The 18,044-nt window shown below is 53.9% G+C and overlaps 1 protein-coding gene across 1 annotated transcript; it reads left to right on the plus strand.

The window, feature by feature from the left end:
* Positions 1-2,857: 2,857 nt before the first annotated feature.
* Fbxo41 (F-box protein 41) lies at positions 2,858-14,504 on the plus strand. Its single transcript, XM_032906190.1, has 12 exons — positions 2,858-3,873; positions 6,314-6,539; positions 6,987-7,060; positions 7,293-7,651; positions 8,431-8,672; positions 8,854-8,969; positions 9,067-9,219; positions 9,350-9,445; positions 11,313-11,431; positions 11,609-11,767; positions 13,594-13,709; positions 13,822-14,504. Exons 1-12 carry the CDS (start codon positions 2,975-2,977, stop codon positions 13,882-13,884), a joined length of 2,622 nt encoding a protein of 873 aa, XP_032762081.1. The 5' UTR covers positions 2,858-2,974; the 3' UTR covers positions 13,885-14,504.
* The last annotated feature ends 3,540 nt before the right edge of the window (positions 14,505-18,044 follow it).

An 18,044-nucleotide genomic window follows, 5' to 3' on the forward strand; every position in this document is an offset into this window, starting at 1 on the left:
GAGCAGTCTTCATAACAAAGACAACTCGGGGGAGAAGGGGTTTATTTTAGCTCAGAGTTCACCGTGCTGTTCACCATGGCGGGCGGGATGTCCAGGTTACAGGAGCTTGCAGCAGCTGTTTGCATTGCAGGGTCAGGAAACAGCACTGAAGCGAGCTGCTGGTGCTTCTTCATCCATGTATACAGTCTAGGGTCCTGGTCAGAGATTGATGCCACCCACGGTGGGCAGTTTTCCCACCTCGACAACCGAAATCAAAATTCCCCAGTGGCCCATCTCCCAGATGATTCTGTGAACCTGACAGTTAACACTAACACCACAGGGCGAGGGAGATGTCTGTGAGGTAAAGGTGCATGGCAGGTACACAGCGTTACCACCAAGCCCGACAACCCAGGTTTCCTTGTGGTGAGAGGAAAGAACTGACTCTCACAGCCTGACCTCTGACCTCCACACATGGGCCATGGCATGATCAACCCACACAAAATGGACTAAATGTAAAGGGAGAAAAAGCCACTAACTACCATAGGGCCTAGCCTATTATTTGGAAAAGGAATCTGCCTCTAATTTCTCAGCTGTTTTCCCCTAGTACAAGGAACGCAGAGCCACTGTAAGCAAAGCAGGGGAGTTGATTATTTGCCCTAGTCCACATGGATGGACTGAGAAAGTGGGAAAGGCAGACTTCCCAAGATCCAAGCAGAGTGCTGATCTGAGGTGGAGGCTAAGTGCTGGGTGGTCATGGGATGTCGCTACATCTGTGTAGAAATGGCAGAAGGCAGGAGAAGTCTGGAACCCATCAGGAGGTAGAGGTGGAGCTGAGAGAAGCTTGGTGTGAGTCACTGGGGACAGAGAGAGGCCGTGAGGCTACCACACAGAGGCTGGAATCCATTAAGCACAGAAAAGTCACAAAACCCAGAGGAAAATCTCCATCTTAGTTGGGGTTTTATTGCCGTGAAGCAACACCATGACCACTGCAACTCTTCTTAAGGGCTGGCTTACAGTTTGAGAGGTTTAGTGCATTATCATCAATGGTGGGAAACATGGCAGGCTATGTCCTAATGGTGCCATCCGTAAGGCCATGGAGTCTATGGGGAACGTTCCTATTCAAACCACCACATCCGCCCTGGGCACTATCATGGCAGCCTAGATGGAAAAGTTGAGCATCAACAGACAAAGTGGACAAAGATCTTGATGACAACTGCATTGTCCTCAGAGGGAGCATGAAGCCTGAACTCAGGGAGTTAAGAAAGGAAGTCTGTGAGAATGGAGTGGAGAAGTCAGAAGATGGGGAGGGGTGAGAAGCCGCAGGCAGGCAGGAGGATGGGTGGCTTGCTGTCAGGAATGGTAGGAAAGGAAAGATAATGGGGCCCTTGGAGGGAGCGGCAGGAGCACTCCCTGAAAGCTAACTTATCCAAGTTTGAGGAAGGGACATCAGTGCCTGGAATGGTGGCATGGAACAGTGCCACCCACAGCGTCATATCTGGGTAAGCATCTTGGTCTCTGCAACTTAGTTCTAGCGTCCGGCCTACATGTCGGATGTGGTCTTCATAAGATAGAAATTAAGTGTCTGTTTGAGGACCTTGGATGTCACATACATGAGCTAGGGCGTGTGCAATAAACACCCCGGGGTTCATGTACATGTCTTGATGATTTTTATCTACATAGGCGCACACAAACACAGCCCTGATCAAGCTACAGGACCTCCTCAGTAGCACACAGGGCTCCTTCCCAATTCACGAAGCCCTCAGGGAGAGCCTCTTACTCTGACTTATGCTTGGTCTTGCTTTCCGGCTCTGGAATCCTGCAGTGTATTCGGTTAGGCTTCTCTCCTGTAAGTAAATCTAAGCAGATCCATCTTTTGCTATGGATACTGGTTCACTGCTCGCTGCAGAGAAGCAGTACGTTATGAATAGACCAAAATCGATCCATTCTGTTTTCTTGCTTGGGATCTTAATTCTGTAACATTTGGCAATTCAAAATTTGCTTTTTCCTACTAAGTGCTGGGATTAAAGGCATACGCCACCACGCCTGGGTCCCACTCTGCTGTTGAAGAGTGCCTGGACAGTTTTTCTTCTAAGTTGGGAATCCTTACAATTATAATTATTTCTTTAAGCCAGGCACGGTGGCTCTTGCCTATAATCTTAGCACCTGAGAGGCTAAGGAAAGTGAATCCCTGAAAATTCAAGACCTGCCTGGGCTGCATCGTGAATTCCAGGCCAGCAAGTCTCCGGATTAAAACCCCATCGAAAACAAAACATTTGGCAGCATCTCATGTAGATCAGGCTAGCAGCCGTGCCTCTGCGTGTAGCTGAGGATAATCCTGAATGTCTCATCCTTTTGGCTTCCCTTCCCAAGTGCTGGGATGATAAGCACCTGCCCATTGGCAAACAAACATTCCCTACATTTTTAAAAATTTACTTTATTTTTTGTGTATGAATGCCTGCGTCTGTATATGTGTGTCGTGTGCTTGCCCAGACGTGTGTCAGGGACGACTGAAAAAGGAAATGGACCCCTGGAACGGGAATTAGAATGGTTGGGAATCATTTGTGTGCATCTGGGAACCAAACCCAGGTACCTTGCAAGAGCAACAACTGCTTTTTAACTGCTGAGCAGTCTTCTCCAGCCTTCCAAAACAAATATTAATGAAAAAGAAACCCAACCACCAAGACCTAGTAATCTTAGCACTTGAAAGGCAGGAGGCCAGTGGCTCTTGGCCACCTCTGGCTCTGCCGTCCTGGGCACATTGGTTTCCCGCTGGATGGGGTACAGGGTTGCTGGAGCCGGGAGTAGCAAGTGGGAGCAATGCTAGCAAGATGCTGAGCTTCACTTTCTCTCTTCTAGCCTCCGGGACCCTGGCTGTTGGTGTACCGAGTCTTCTTGACCTCACAGGCCGGGCCCACCCACGGCCCCCCATGAGCGCGCCCGGCTGACCCTGGAGGCGGCCGCGGTGGAGCCGGCGCGCCCCGAGGGCGGCGGGGCCATGGCCTCGCTGGACCTACCGTACCGCTGCCCGCGCTGCGGGGAGCATAAGCGCTTCCGGAGCCTGTCGTCGTTGCGCGCGCACCTGGAATACAGCCACACCTACGAGACGCTCTACATCCTCTCCAAGACCAACAGCATCTGCGACGGCGCGGCCGCCGCTGCAGCTGCAGCTGCCGCAGCCTCTGGCTTCCCTCTGGCGCCTGAGCCCGCGGCCCTGCTGGCTGTCCCCGGGGCCCGGCGCGAGGTCTTCGAGAGCACGTCCTTCCAGGGCAAGGAGCAGGCAGCGGGGCCGGCGCCCGCGGGGCCGCACCTGCTGCACCATCATCACCACCACGCGCCACTGGCGCATTTCCCGGGTGACCTGGTGCCCGCCAGCCTGCCCTGCGAGGAGCTGGCCGAGCCCGGGCTAGTGCCTGCTGCGCGCTATGCGCTACGCGAAATCGAAATCCCACTCGGCGAGCTCTTCGCGCGCAAGTCCGTGGCATCCTCGGCCTGCTCGACGCCGCCACCCGGACCTGGCCCTGGTCCGTGCTCCGGGCCTGCCTCTGCATCGCCGGCGTCGCCATCACCTGCGGACGTCGCCTACGAAGAGGGCTTGGCACGCCTCAAGATCCGCGCCCTGGAGAAGCTGGAGGTGGACCGGAGACTAGAGCGGCTGAGCGAGGAGGTGGAGCAGAAGATTGCGGGCCAGGTGGGTCGGCTACAGGCCGAACTGGAGCGCAAGGCAGCAGAGTTGGAGACTGCACGACAGGAGAGCGCGCGCCTGGGGCGTGAGAAGGAGGAACTGGAGGAGCGCGCGTCTGAGCTTTCGCGCCAAGTGGACGTGAGCGTGGAACTGCTGGCTTCGCTCAAGCAGGACCTGGTGCATAAGGAACAGGAGCTGAGCCGCAAGCAGCAGTGAGTAGGCCCTGGAAGTCCAGTATGTGTCACACACTTATCCACACACGTGCTTGGGGTGTCTCCATGTGGCCAGGCTTTAGAATGTAGAATGTAAGTTCTAAGATAAGTCTGTGACGGTAATGTCACTGAGTTCAAGGGTGTCGTGGTGATGATTTGGGACCTCGGACTATGTGTTATTAGGACCTTGTGCCCACCCTTGAAAAGTCTTTCTTCACCTTTGCTATCCAGGCCAGGCAGCGCTTGCATTTTGGTACTATATCTTTCGGTTAGCCTACTAAAAGAAGTGACCTAGTTCTCCATGTCTTGTACTTCATAGAGCATGCAGACACAACTGTATCCCTTCTTTAAAAACAGAAGAGGTACCGTGCGCCTGCTTCCTCTTGTCCTGCTACCTCTGTACTCTTGCATTCTTGAAGGCCTTCCTTGCATTTCTAGTTCTTTCTTGAACCTACCCACTGGGGTCAGGTTGCCACTTCCACCACCAGCCACTATGTCATTGGTAAACTTCGTGTTCATCCTCCTGGATCCATCTACAGCATCCTGACACAGACCCCCTCAGCCCCACCCCGTAGCCCAGGCTACCTTTGATCTGGTGATCCTCCTGCCTCAGCCTCAGGAGTACTGGTATTACTGCCGTGCATCACCACACTTAGTCTTCCTCTGTCTTTATCCCCTTTCAGCCATCTTTTCAGGTTTCCCCTTTGCTTCTCTAGTCTCAAAGGGAACCTTAGGAACTGCATAGAGTCAGACATTGTGCTTGTCCCCATTGCCCCCCCCTTTTTTTTAAAGAGGAAAGGATTTATTTTTATTTATAATTTATACTCCTCCATCCATCATAAAAAGAAGTCAGAGTAGGAACTCAAGGCAAGAACTGGAACAGAGACCAGGGAGGAGCATTTACGTAATGGTTTGTTCTCCACGGTTGCTCAGTTTGCTTCTTTATATACAGCCCAGCACCACGGACCTTGGGACAGCACCATCCATGATTTCCTTTTTTGTTGTTGTTTAGTCACGTTTTCCCGGTATTTCAGATGGTGCCTAGCACCCGGATGAAGTGTTGAATGCATGTGGGGATACACACACTTGGGTAAAAGTGTGCTGTGTTTGGATGCTGGGAGGTGGTACCTGGTGATGCTGTAGGCGTTTTTTATGTCTGTGTAGATGGGACTCCCTTCATTTGGACGCTTCTGGAGCACATGTGAGTTTGAGCAGGTTGGGGGGCTGAGCCTCCGTGGTCCTTGATATACTTCAGAGCATGAGTTGCCCGAGGATGAATATGATTGCATACATAGGAACATGTTGGGGGCTGTGTGTTGGGTCAAGTTAGGATGTATGTTCACTGCTGTGAAGTTTTCAACGTGGCTGGGCATGGCCCTTGGTGAGGAGGCAGTGTATTGAGGCCACGGGGAACTGAGAACTTCTGCTTTTTGTTTATGGGAGGGACTTTGTGTGTAGGAATGAGCCTTCCCGTGACTGTGTCAGGGAAGACCCGGTGTCTTTAGTAACTTTGCTTGTGGCCTTGACAAATGAGCTGACATGTTTAGAGTGCTGCCACTTTGTCCCCTGGGTCTCATGGTGACGGAGAGAGCCAACTCCTTCATGTTGCCCTCTAGCCACTGCACGGCATTGGAGCCCAGACTTGCGTATGTTTTTGCTTGAGTTTTATCTTTGCTATTTTATGTGTAAATGAGTATCATGTGTGCACACATTGCCTCTGGTGCCCACGGAGGTCGGAAGAGGGTGTCAGATCCCCTGCAGAGGGGGTTACAGGCCGTTGTGAGCCAGGATGTGGGTGCTGGGAACCAAACTCAGGGCTTCTGCACTCTGAGTAACAAGTGGCTGAGTGACACATGTAATAGAGCTTTGTATTTTGAAAGCAACTTGAAGGAGGAAAGGTGTGTTTGGCTTGTGGTTTGGGGAAAGACCTTATTGTTGTAGGGATGGTGTAGTCCTAGGGGTGTGAGGTCACATCAAGTCAGCCAGGAAACAGAGGGGAGGCGGCTGCTCAGCCTGCTTCAACTTTTTGTTTAGCCTGGGACCCCAGCCCATGGAATGGCGCCACCCAAATTTAGGGTGGATCTTCCCCCCCTCGGTTAGCACCATCCAGAAACTTCCTCATAGATTTGTCCAGAGGTTCATCTTGTATGTGATTCTAGATTCTGTCAGGTTGACAATATTGATAGGGAGGTCCTGAACTGTGTGCCTTGTGTGTCTGCCTGTTTGTGTTTTGTGTGTATCTGTGTGTGTGTGTGTGTGTGTGTGTGTGTGTGTGTGTGTGGGGGGGTTGGGGAGGGATGTGGTGGGCCTTATCCATGGGATCGTGAGCAAACACTTTAGGCCACTGTGTTAGCTCTCTCCTACTGGCCACTTTCCTCCAATGGGAGGTTTGAGGGCAGTCAGGTCAGGGACCTGGGGTAAGAGACTGCTCCCGGCCCAGGGAGGTGGTGCAGATCGACCAGTTCCTGAAGGAGACGGCAGCCCGGGAGGCCAGTGCCAAGCTGCGGCTGCAGCAGTTCATTGAGGAGCTCCTGGAGCGTGCAGACAGGGCGGAGCGCCAGCTGCAGGTCATCAGCAGCAGCTGTGGCAGCACTCCCAGTGCCAGCCTGGGCAGAGGAGGCGGGGGCAGTGCCTCGGGGCCTGGGCTGAGAGGCCCAGGCAGGATGGTGAGTGTGTGCCTGCCCTAACTTCTCACGTGCTCATGTGCGTCCCCCCACCGCCTTCCCATGCACCACTCCATCTCACCCCCTCTGCCTATACCCCTAGAAGCAACTCCAGGTCTAAAGTGGGAGGGAGGTGCACTCTTGGCAGGGCAGCAGAGCTGGCTCTGAGGCTGTGCAAGGCAACTTCAGTCGCCTCAGCCTTCATAAGCCTTTCTGCACATTTCAGATGAGAGCCTAGGAGTCACGCGCGGGGCCCTGGGATGCTGGGTGGGTGGCTTGGGAGGGAATTTGGGAGTCTGCCTGTCTGTCTGTCCATTCGTCCATCTTTCCCAACTGTTTTCTTCTCTCTCCTTTCTTTCTTCTCTCCATCTCCCTCTCTCTCCTACAATTGCCTTCTTCTCTGGCCTCCTCTGCCCATCCTTTCTTTCCCTTCCACTCTGGGGGCTGCAGCGAGAACACCATGCAGGCCCAGCTGTGCCAAGCACATACGCTGTATCACGGCATGGCTCCTCTCCCAGCACAGGGTAAGCCTTGGGTTTGGCCCACCCCAAACAGCCTACCCTCACCCTGGAAGGTCTGCTGGCCCGTTAGAGGCTTGTCTCCTGGGTCCACCCCCCTGTTGTCACCAGTCTGGCTTTCCATGCTGAGGGAAAGCAAGACAGTGGGCTACCCTTGGCTGGTGGTAAGGATATCGTGGGGAGCTGGGACAGCCTGGTATCCCTCAGTCTTCAGTATGCACTCCCCCACCCACCCCAGGGCCTCCAGCCGTGTGCCAGCTGCATCCCAGAGCTCAGGCTGCTATGACAGTGACAGTCTGGAGCTACCCCGGCCAGAGGAAGGGCCTTTGGAGGACAGTGGCCCTGGGGGCTTGGGTTCACGGGCCCAGGCTACCAACGGTGGTTCAGAGCGGTCCCAGCCCCCTCGTAGTTCAGGTCTACGAAGACAGGCCATCCAGAACTGGCAGCGCCGACCGCGCCGTCATAGCACGGAGGGGGAGGAAGGTGACGTCTCAGATGTGGGCTCCCGAACTACTGAGTCAGAGGCTGAAGGACCCTCTGATGTCCCACGCCCTGGACCTGCTGTGGCTGGACCCTTGAACAGCTGCCGGCTCTCGGGTAAGTCCTGGGGGTAGACAGCCCAGCTTCTCGTAGGAGACACAGGGTGGAGGTGGTGACCCTCTGCTCCTACGCCTCGCTTCCTCTTGCTTACCTAGCAAGTGTCCTTCAAGCTTATGTGACAAGGCAGCAAGGAACAAGGGTTTATGTGATGGGGAAGGCCTGCAGTGACCTAAAGACGCCCTGTTTAAGGAGTCTGTGTACATGGTAGGCTCCATCACGGGTAGGGAGAGGAGCTGAGCATTTACTCTAGGCTCTCAAGCACCTGGCATGGAGCAGGGGTTTGAGGGAGTAGCTCTGTACTTAGGTGGATGGGTTAGGGGGTTAGAGTCAGGGTGACTCTTAAATAGAAAGTTTGGGGCTTTGGGGTGGAGGTGCGTGTGTGTGTGTGTGTGTGTGTGTGTGTGTGTGTGTGTGTGTGCGTGTGTGTGTGTGTGTGTGTGTTTCAGTTAGTGCAGTGCTTGTCTAGATCCATGCGGCCCTGGCTTTAGGTGATGCACACCTGTAATCCTAGTATTTGGGCAGTAAATGCAGGAGAATCTGCAATTCAAGGCCATCCTGGGCTTGAGTTCAAGGCCAGGATAGAACTTGTGAGACAACTTCGTTTTCCAATTAGTAAAATTTGGGGTACTGCAAAGAAAGGGGATGCAGAGGCGCTGCTGTCTTCCCAGGGAGTCAGTCCTCAGGGGGTGGGAGGCCTCATACTCACCCCTGCTGCTCCTCACCCACAACCCTAACTGGTCTTTTATGCTCCTCCTTTTGGCCCTGGTGTTCTCCAGCCCGCCCTGAAGGAGGCAGCGGGCGAGGCCGACGGATGGAGAGAGGCAGCCCCTCACGCTCCAATGAGGTCATCAGCCCAGAAATCCTCAAGATGCGTGCTGCCCTCTTCTGTATCTTCACCTACCTGGATACCCGGACACTGCTACATGCTGCAGAGGTCTGCCGGGACTGGCGCTTTGTGGCGCGCCATCCCGCTGTCTGGACGAGAGTGCTGCTCGAGAACGCTCGAGTCTGTTCCAAGGTGCCTGCCCCTGCCCTCCTGGGAGCCCTACTTTGCTCAGCAGAACTGGCCCAAGACTAGGTTTTGTAACCCTTACAGCCCTGGTTCCCTAGGATGCTCTCATGGTGCCTCCTCCTCAGGGCTAACCCATCACCAGCCAGTCAAGTTCAGACCTCTGCTCATATCACTTGGTCTTTCTCAGTTCCTGGCGATGTTGGCTCAGTGGTGCACCCAGGCTCACTCATTAACATTACAGAACCTGAAGCCCCGGCAGCGGGGAAAGAAGGAAAGCAAGGAGGAGTATGCCCGCAGCACCCGGTAAGGCCTGCAGTCGGTGGGTCGGTGGGTGGGTAGCCGGAGAGCTCAGCGGGGGTAAAATGACCACCAGCAATTCCCTGACCTTGGTCATCCCCAGGGGCTGCCTTGAAGCAGGGCTGGAGTCCCTGCTGAAGGCCGCTGGTGGGAACCTGCTGATCCTGCGGATCTCCCACTGCCCCAACATCCTCACTGACCGGTCACTCTGGCTGGCCAGCTGCTACTGCCGCGCCCTGCAGGCTGTCACCTACAGGTGGGTCCTCTCTTGCAGAAGCACAGCTCACCCCTTGTGTGCCTCAGGCTGGCTCCAAAGATCCTTAGGTACCACGTGGTCTTGCCTCTTAGTAGGACCAGTGGCTACTTGAGCTTCGACTTTTCCACAGGAGTGCCACGGACCCCGTCGGCCATGAGGTGATCTGGGCCCTGGGTGCAGGCTGCAGAGACATTGTCTCCCTCCAGGTGGCTCCACTTCACCCCTGGTAAGCCTAGGCCAGGGGGTGGGTAAGGAGAGAACAGCAGTGGGCCCGCCTGGTCTGGGGCTGAGGACCGAGCTGGTTTGCTGTTGCTAATTAGGAGCTGTGACAGAGAACCTGGAGTCTCCTCTGGCTCGCTGGCAGTGCCACTTAAAAATTCATTGCATATTTTGGCGAGGGACTTGGGTATGTGCCTTTCCACCATGTGGGTCTCTGAGATTAAATTTATGTCATTAGACTTGGTGGTAAGTGCCTTTACCCACTGAGCATTCCTAACAGCCTGGCATTGCCACTCAGCCCTGTGATTCACAGCGTTGATGATGAGAGCTGTCACTACTGGCTCAGTGGTATCCTGTCCACAGAGACTGAGGTCCGTGATACACGTTCAGTCAGCACTGCCCTGACATAGTATAGGCAGGTCAGGGAAGTCAGTAACAACAAAGAAGCTGGGGAGGACATCATACGCCCGTCGTCTGAGCTACTCCAGAGCTCAGATCGTGAGTTCGAGACCTCTGTGAGCAACTTCTTGAGATTCCATCTCAAGTCAAGAATAAGTCTGTTGTCGTCGGAGAGCCCAGGGTGTGAATCGTCCCTTGCTCTCCTTGGAACTTCCTCACGTTAACCAGGCCTGTGTGCTGCCCCTTACCCTCCCAGTGTTCTCCCCAACGTGCCAGCTCCTCTACACTGTCACTGTTGGAGTCTGTCACTGTGGTCCCTGCTTGGCTCCCAGTGTCCCCCATCCCGAGCCTTGATAGCACCTCTTCTGTAGTGATTTCTGCTTCAAGCTCCTCTGCAAGGCTTGGTTCTCGAGGCAGAGTCTCCGCTGTCATTTCTGTGTCCTTGCTGCCGTGGGTGGGTCAGAGGACGGAGATACTGATGCCTGAGTGGATGTTGAGGGATGAGTAGTAGTAAGGATGCCTGGAGTGCGTAGGGCAGGCAAGCCGACAATGATAGGGGAAGGCAAGTGGGACAGTGCCATGAAGGCCTTGGTAAAAGATGGCAGAGCTACGGGTTGCGTGGCACACACACCTCTCCTTACTTCAACGCTTGGGGAGCAGAGGGAGGCGGCTCTCTGAGTTCGAGGCCAGCCTAGTCTACATAGTGAGTGCAATATCAACCAGAGCTACACAGAAAAACCCTGTCTCGGGGTCGGGGGGTAGAAACAGACCCTGTCCAGGGTTGGGGGTTGGGGGAGGTGTAGACCTGTGTATCTTATCTAGAAAGTGTGATGTGGCTATTTGGAAGATTGTCAGTTTTAAGAAAGGTCTTGAGCCAGACACGGTGGTACACACCCGTCATCTCAGCTCAGGGTCCCTCAGCTTCACGAGTTTGAAGTCACCCAGGCTGGGCTGCATGAGCTACTTCTTAAAACAAAATCTAAACAACAGTAAAAATCTAATAAATTTATCAAAAACAGAGCTCTGTGACCTCAGCACTCGAAGCAGGAGGATTGCTGCTAGTTCAAGGCTAGGTGGCAGTGGCAGATACAGGTCTGATGCTAAGTCTGTTGGCGAACCCAGGGTGTGAATCGTCCCGTGCTCTTGAGGGTGGAGCTCTGTGTCTTCATTGTCACCCTGCATTCCGCAGCCTGGCTCCTCTTCACTGTAACACACACTTGATAAGAACTTGGTGCCAATGAGGATTTGGTCACCAGGTACAGGGTGAGTGGAGACCAGGGTGGGCTCTGAAATCTGAAGGTGCCAGATGTAGCAAGAAGGGAGAGGACAGAGTCAGAGATGAGAGACTTTCTGACTCGAAAAGCTAGCTGTTGTTGGCAAGGCGCTTGCCTGAGGCATGAAAAGCATCCTCCTCTAGGCTGTCACACTTGGGAGTGCAATGCCTCCCTGACCACTTTCCACTCTCCATTCTTCAGCCAGCAGCCCACCCGGTTCAGCAACCGTTGCCTGCAGATGATTGGACGCTGTTGGCCCCACCTCCGGGCCCTGGGCGTAGGTGGTGCCGGCTGTGGGGTACAGGGCCTGGCATCACTTGGTGAGTCTTCCCTTGGGGTCAGAGTGTGTAGGTAAGAAGCGGGCAAGGGTGAGATACGCCTGTGAAATCTTACGAGCATTAGGGGCTGCAGTCTGGGTGACGGCAAAACTGGGTGCTGGGCAGGGGGATGGGGGGGGCAGGGAGTTTGTCACCAGGCCTATCTTCTTCCTCTCCTAGCAAGAAACTGTATGCGGCTGCAGGTCCTGGAACTGGACCACGTGTCAGAGATTACCCAGGAGGTGGCGGCTGAGGTCTGCCGGGAAGGCCTGAAAGGACTGGAGATGCTGGTGCTCACAGCCACCCCTGTCACCCCTAAGGCCCTGCTACATTTTAACAGTGAGCAATGGGGGTTTGGGGTTGCAGGGCATGGCTACAGCCTATCCTCTGACAGTTTGCAGCACTGAGTGAGCTCTTCCCGGGGGGATGCAGACAGAGATACCTGCTTCTCCCAGAAGGGGCATCTGTGCTGTACTAAGTAGTGCTTCCAGAGTCCAGCTTGCTGAACTGTGGTGTTGACTGGGTTTACCTACAGAACAGGGGTGAGGATTGCTTACAGTGTGGCTCACCCCAAAGCAGCCATTCCAGCAAAAAGTCTCGGCACAGATGACAGCCTCCTCATAGCTGTATGGGCGGAGTTCTCTTCTTACTCTGGTACCTCCAAAGACCACATGTAGCTGGAGCAAAATTGCCCACACCTAGGGGAGGCAGGGGGCAGGGACTGGGTGATAGCCTAGGTGAGGGTCTCTGACCTGGTGACCCTGAAGATTCTCCAATTCAGAAAAATCAACAAGACCAATCTTGGGGGTGGGGGGGGTCTCTTGGGATAATCCTAGCTTCTCCAATGAGATGGTGATGGTTGTTACAGAGTCTTGTACAAGCAGGCAGTGTAACTATTTCCTATTGCTCTAACCAGTGCAGGAGCAGAGTTTTTGCCTGGGCTTGTTTAGTGCCTCTGAAGTACTCCAGGCCTGGCAGCATTCAGTGTCAACTGTTGAGTTGCATAGGGTGTCTGTTGTCCTGTCCCCAAGAGCTGTGTGTATGGTGCCACTAAGTTTGTCTGTGAGCCTCCCACTGAGGTAGAGACAGACAGGCAGAGAGCAGCAAGAGATAGTACTCTTCTACACACGATTCTGCTTCCTGAATTCTGCAGTCTCATCTTTCAGCGTTTTAGGCGGTAGATTAAAATACATGTGGGTCCTCAGGGACATTTCTTGGAGGTAAGGACTTCGCTATGGCCCTTTCTGCTGCTTACGCCATTCCAGCTGCTCCGTCGCGTCTCTGCCTTCACTGTGGACCACCACTCGGAACCCAGTGGTCTCTGGGAGGTTGCCACGGTTTTCCCCCAGTACTGGAGCTCAATCCAGCTGCTTTAAGTGCTATGTTCCCAGTCTCCACCCCACCCCCACCCCATCCCCACCTTTATGAGACAGGGTTTTTCTGTTTACCCCTGATTATGCTGGGACTTAGATCAGGCTGGCCTGAGACCCGTCTGCCTCTGCCTCCTCTCCCCATACAGGGAGGAAAGGCCATGCCCCACCATGCCTGAGCCTTTTGCATTTTTACTTTGAGACAGTCTTAACTAAGCTGTCCCTGTAGGCCTTGACTTCTTGAGTAGCTGAGGTGACAGCCGTGGGCCATCACACCTGTTTCCTTAACCTTATTACCTCCTGGACCTTCCTGTTACCTTCGGCTCATGTCTACCTAAATGGCCACCCAGAGCTCACTACCCAGTCCCCCAAATCATGTTGTCCAGGCCCCTCCCAGCTCCTGACCTCATTCTGCCTCTCCCTGACATCATGGCTGCTAGTTATTGAAACCTTTGCTTCATAGTCTGATTGCTTCCCACTCAACACTCAGCCTCAGTTCAACAGCTCTGCCCCTCAGGTCATTTCCAAGTGCCCAGGCCATGGCACAGCTGTCCCCTCTGCCGGGAAGTTGCTAGGGCAGTGAGCAGCTTGCTGTCACACACTTGTCCTCTCAGGATATCTTTACCTGTCTTAAGACGTTTCTTTATGAGCTGCAGCCAGCACAGGCCTGGTCCTCTTGTTCCTGTACTGGCACAGGTGTGCTTCTCAGTGGGGCTCTGGTTTCATACATGAGAGGAAAAGATGCAGTGCACTCACTGCCCTTGCCAAGCACTATCTCCCCTACTTGCTTCCCAGGCATCTGCCGGAACCTCAAATCCATTGTGGTGCAGATTGGGATTGCAGATTACTTCAAAGAGCCCAGCAGTCCCGAGGCCCAGAAGCTGTTTGCGGATATGGTGACAAAACTCCAGGTGAGACGTGGCTTTTAAGGCCACATAAGACCCCCTTGACTGAGGCTGGTGAGGGTGGTAGTAGTTTACCTTCCCAACCTAAGGAGAGCTAATTTAGGGCCCTTTCCTACAGGCCCTGAGACGGAGGCCTGGCTTCTCGAAGATTCTGCACATCAAGGTAGAAGGTGGCTGCTAACCCGGGTGAGGGGCGGCAGGGCACCTGCCAGCCCCACACCAAGTGCTCTTTGGACCTCTGGAGGGGCCCTGGCTTGGACTAGACCTTTGGAGGCTTAATGTTTCCCCAGGTTCCAGACAGTGGTTGAATATCCTGTCCAGTTGGGACAGCAGAGTGACAGGTGACCCAGAGCACTGCCTGCCCAGGACAGGGGCTGAAAAGAAGCTGCCCTGAGACACCTCCCCCCTCACATTCCCAGCTGAAACAGCCTCTGGCACAGCCAGCAAGGAGCTGAGCCGACACACCAGCAGCTGGCTGTCACTGCTCAGAGGATCTGCAGGAGCCACCCAGCGGCTCCTCAGCTGCTCAGGCAGGTCTCCTTCCTGAGGCCATCTCCTGGTCAGGAGCCTGTCAAGCCACAGGCCAGGAGGGGCTTAAGGCAGCTCAGACATGACAAGGAGGTCTCTTCTCCCCTTTCCCTGACCAAGCCCTCTGTAAGGCACTCCCTTTGGACAGAGAGACTTTCTTCCAGGTCCACATTCTCCTGTGATAATCCAGGCAAGTCTAGGAATCCCAAGTACAAGGTTAGCTGAAGTTGGGGCAGGGCCGTAGGGATGAATTTCAAAAGGTTAAAAAAAAAAGGTCAAGAACACACCAGGACGAGACCTGCACCTCCCAAGCAGGCAGAGGACTGGCCAGTTGGAGGAGGCTACTCTTAAGATAGACTTCTTGTCATCACACTCCAGAGCTAAGCTCAAAGTAGTCTATACCGCTCCTTGCTGAGGGATCAGAGAGCTGGGGTCGCACCAAAGCCCTACAGTGAGAAGGGACCCAGGCATTTTGGCAGGATTCCCAAGCCTTTCAGGCCCCTAGGCCATTGGGAGGGGAGACTCTGGGTTACCTGCTGTGCTGGAGTTTGGGGGAGGGGGAGTGACTTTACCTAACAGCTTGAGCAGGCTTTGGCAAAGAGCCAGATCCTGGTGCCAAGGCAGAGGCATCATTTCCACAGCCCGTCTTCCTGAGTCTTTACAGTCCTGGGCTGAAACTATAGTAGGAGAATACTTGTGGTATGGTGTCGCTGGCCCTTGCATCATACCCAGGAAGTCTGGTCACCAAACCCCATAGACTGAGCATCCCCTAACTGAATTCCTCTGCTCGGAACTTGCAGTGGCCAAGGCCACAGGTCTTGGCCACCCTCATTTGGGCAGATCTTTCAAATGCCTGGTTTGTCATCCACATCTTAGGGTTTTCTTTGCTCCTTTATAAGGTGGGATCCTCTTGCCAGTTTTCTCCAGCTGTGCACAACCTGGACTGGGCACAAACCCATCTGTAGGTTGTTGCCAAACAAGTCCCTTCCATTGCTGCACAGCCTCCAGCTGGATGCTCCCTGACCCTATAGCTCTGTCCCAGTTTGTCATCATCGCTGAGCTGTGTGGCTTGTTCTGTACCTGCTCCTTACAGACTGAAATGCCAAGGCTGTCATGCTGGATACTCCACGCCTCGTCCTGCATGAAACCTTGGCTGTGTGGTATCTATGCCCCTACCTCTCACAGCTGCCTCCGGTTGCTCCCACCTCCCCAGCCTTGTCCCCAGGAGTCACAGGCAACAGCACAACTTTCCTCCTTCAGTGGCCCAGAAGGGGGGTGGAGGTGCGCTTGGGCCCCAGCTGCCTTTAGTAGGTCAGGTGTTTGCCAGCTGCATCCATGTAGCTCCTGCTTCCTGTGACTCTCAAGACTGAGGTGCTGCCCTTTCTGTCTCTTGGATAAAGCACAAAGTAATGTTGTTGGCCAAGCCTGCCCCCAGGGGTTCCGATTCACAACCCCAGGATTTGGACATCTCCCAGGGTAGGGGAGGCACTAGAATGCCTGCTGTTGGGGGAAGTAGATCAGGGTGCACAGCCATCAGGGCAAGAAGCTAGCCCCGGGCATTCTGATCCACGGAGAGGGAATCCTACCCCTAAGAGGTCCCACCCGTGTTCTTGTTCTGAGTAAAGGTGAGTAAAGTGTAAGTTTTAACCTAAGCCTTTACTAACCTAAGTGACAGGTCACTGTGTCCTGCCTGGCTGAGTCTTGGGCATCTAAGTCTTCGGGCATGCCGAGAGCCAGCAGCTCTGACACCAAGTTGTGGGCCCTTTGCCTTCTCCGAAGGGGACCATCCCTGCTTCTGGGTGCTGTGCTCATTTCCAACTTTAGCAGTCACAGACCCTGTTGGGCATGGGGTGAGCACCTGGCTTCCTTAGAAGCACCCCAGCCTTTCATCAGCCACTCAAAGTCCCCTGCATCTCATATTTACTGAGGTACAGGAAACTCGAGTGGGCATGCCCTGCTCCAGAAAGCAGCTCTGGGTCAGCGGAGAAGGCTCACAGAGGGCAGCCACTTGCTATTTCTCACACTCCCATCCCCTGCCAAACAGCCTGGCACATCTAAGTTGTGGCATGGTTTGGCTTGAGTACTTAATGCTTATGCAGGCTGCTTTCCCCCCCAGTTATGGCAAAAATGTATGCGCCCTGCCCAGACACCCAGCTTTCCACCCCTGGAGAGAGTACCCTAAAATTAGGCTTTTCTTTTTTTAAACCCCATTGACAACTGAGGCTAAGTCAGCCTCAGGAATTGCATCAGAAACTTACCAGGCCTTCTTCCCAAGGCCTGCTTTGCTCTGTCACCAGCCCTGATCTTGAATCCAGAACACAGGCAATAAGCTGTCAACCCCAGTGTGTAAGGCACAATGTTGAAGGAAAATTTCCCAGAGTTGACAGCTGGTGCCAAAGACAGTTCCCGGTGAACTTGGAGAGGTGAGACCTCAGTGGGACATGGTCCAGTGCCCGGTGGAGTTAAGAACTAATGGGGTCTACCCTAGTCACCAGCCTGAGGACCTGACAGTTTTCTGCCCTTGGTGGCCATGCTTTTTCATCCAGCCTTGGCTCAGGCCAGCATCTCTCTGTATATATTACTGTGTATATTCACTCCTGGACAAGTGAGCTCAGCTGTAGTCCTTGCCCGAGGACAAGGCTTAAGGGTGGGTGAAGAGCAGACCATTAGGCTTTCCTTAACTTTTTGGGACCTTAGTCCTAAGACTGCCCGACAATCAAGCAGGCACCCCACCAGGAGGCCAGCTCTGGGCCTCTGTGGTTATTACAGCCCTGGGGAGGCTTGACCTGGAATTCCCAAGGCTTTACTCAGCCCTGGCAGGGATCTCAGGCAGGGACCTGAGGTGGCTCAAGAGGGCACAGCTAGCCCTTAGGCCCTGACTCCCTGCACAGCCAGGCTGCAACCTGCCCTCATGCACACTAGGCAGAGGGGTGGACAGGAACTTTTGATTTTAGTTTTGTTTCTAAAGTGGTGCCTGTACCTCCAGCCCCCAGGGGGCCCTCCCTGGCCCCACTTATCTGCCCCACCCAGGCATTGCCATTCCAGCACTTTGCTCCATGTCACCCAGATGCCCTTTGCAGAATGTATCTGAGCATATGTATTTAAAAGGACTCATGGGCATCAGAATTTATGATTCTGTATCCAATAAAAGATGGTGAACTGAAAAGATGGTGTGCGGCCCAAGGAAATCTGTGGCATGTAGCTGAATTTGTGAGACACCAAACCTGACCCTTTGCTTCTGAAATCTAACATAGCTCAGGCTGGTTTCAAAGTCAATACGGAAGACCCCTTCAGCTTCTGCTCTAGCTGTCTGGTGCTAGGGAGTACATGTGTGTATCATACAGTCTGAGGGTGGGGATTGAGCTCAGGATTTTGCCCATGCTGGGTGAGCACCCTACAGACATCCTCAGGCCTCCTTACAGCTCTTCTGCAACTAAGGACACGGAGATAGGAGGAAGGCAGACCTGTTTAATTACTCACGTACTGGGTGTCTGGGTTAAACTGCTGTACCAGTAGTCCTCTAGAGCCAGAGGATTCCAGTTAGTTACAAATCCTATCCTGCCTCAAGGCCATCTAACCATGAGTGCAGGGCTCCTGAGGTTCTCTATCACTTCACAGAAGTTCCTTCAGTTATTCAGAATGACCCCTCCAACTCTTAATAACTCTATCTTGGGGCAGCCAGAAGGGAGGAGCTATAAATCCTGCCAGTCTTCTGTGCTGACAGCTAACTGCCCCTGGTCAGAAGAAAGCAGGAGCTGGGATGGTGGCTTATTCAGGAGATAAAGCAGGTCAAGGCCAGCTTGGGCAATTTAG

Source organism: Rattus rattus, chromosome 6 (assembly GCF_011064425.1).
Source record: "Rattus rattus isolate New Zealand chromosome 6, Rrattus_CSIRO_v1, whole genome shotgun sequence".
NCBI classification, from domain to species: domain Eukaryota; kingdom Metazoa; phylum Chordata; class Mammalia; order Rodentia; family Muridae; genus Rattus; species Rattus rattus.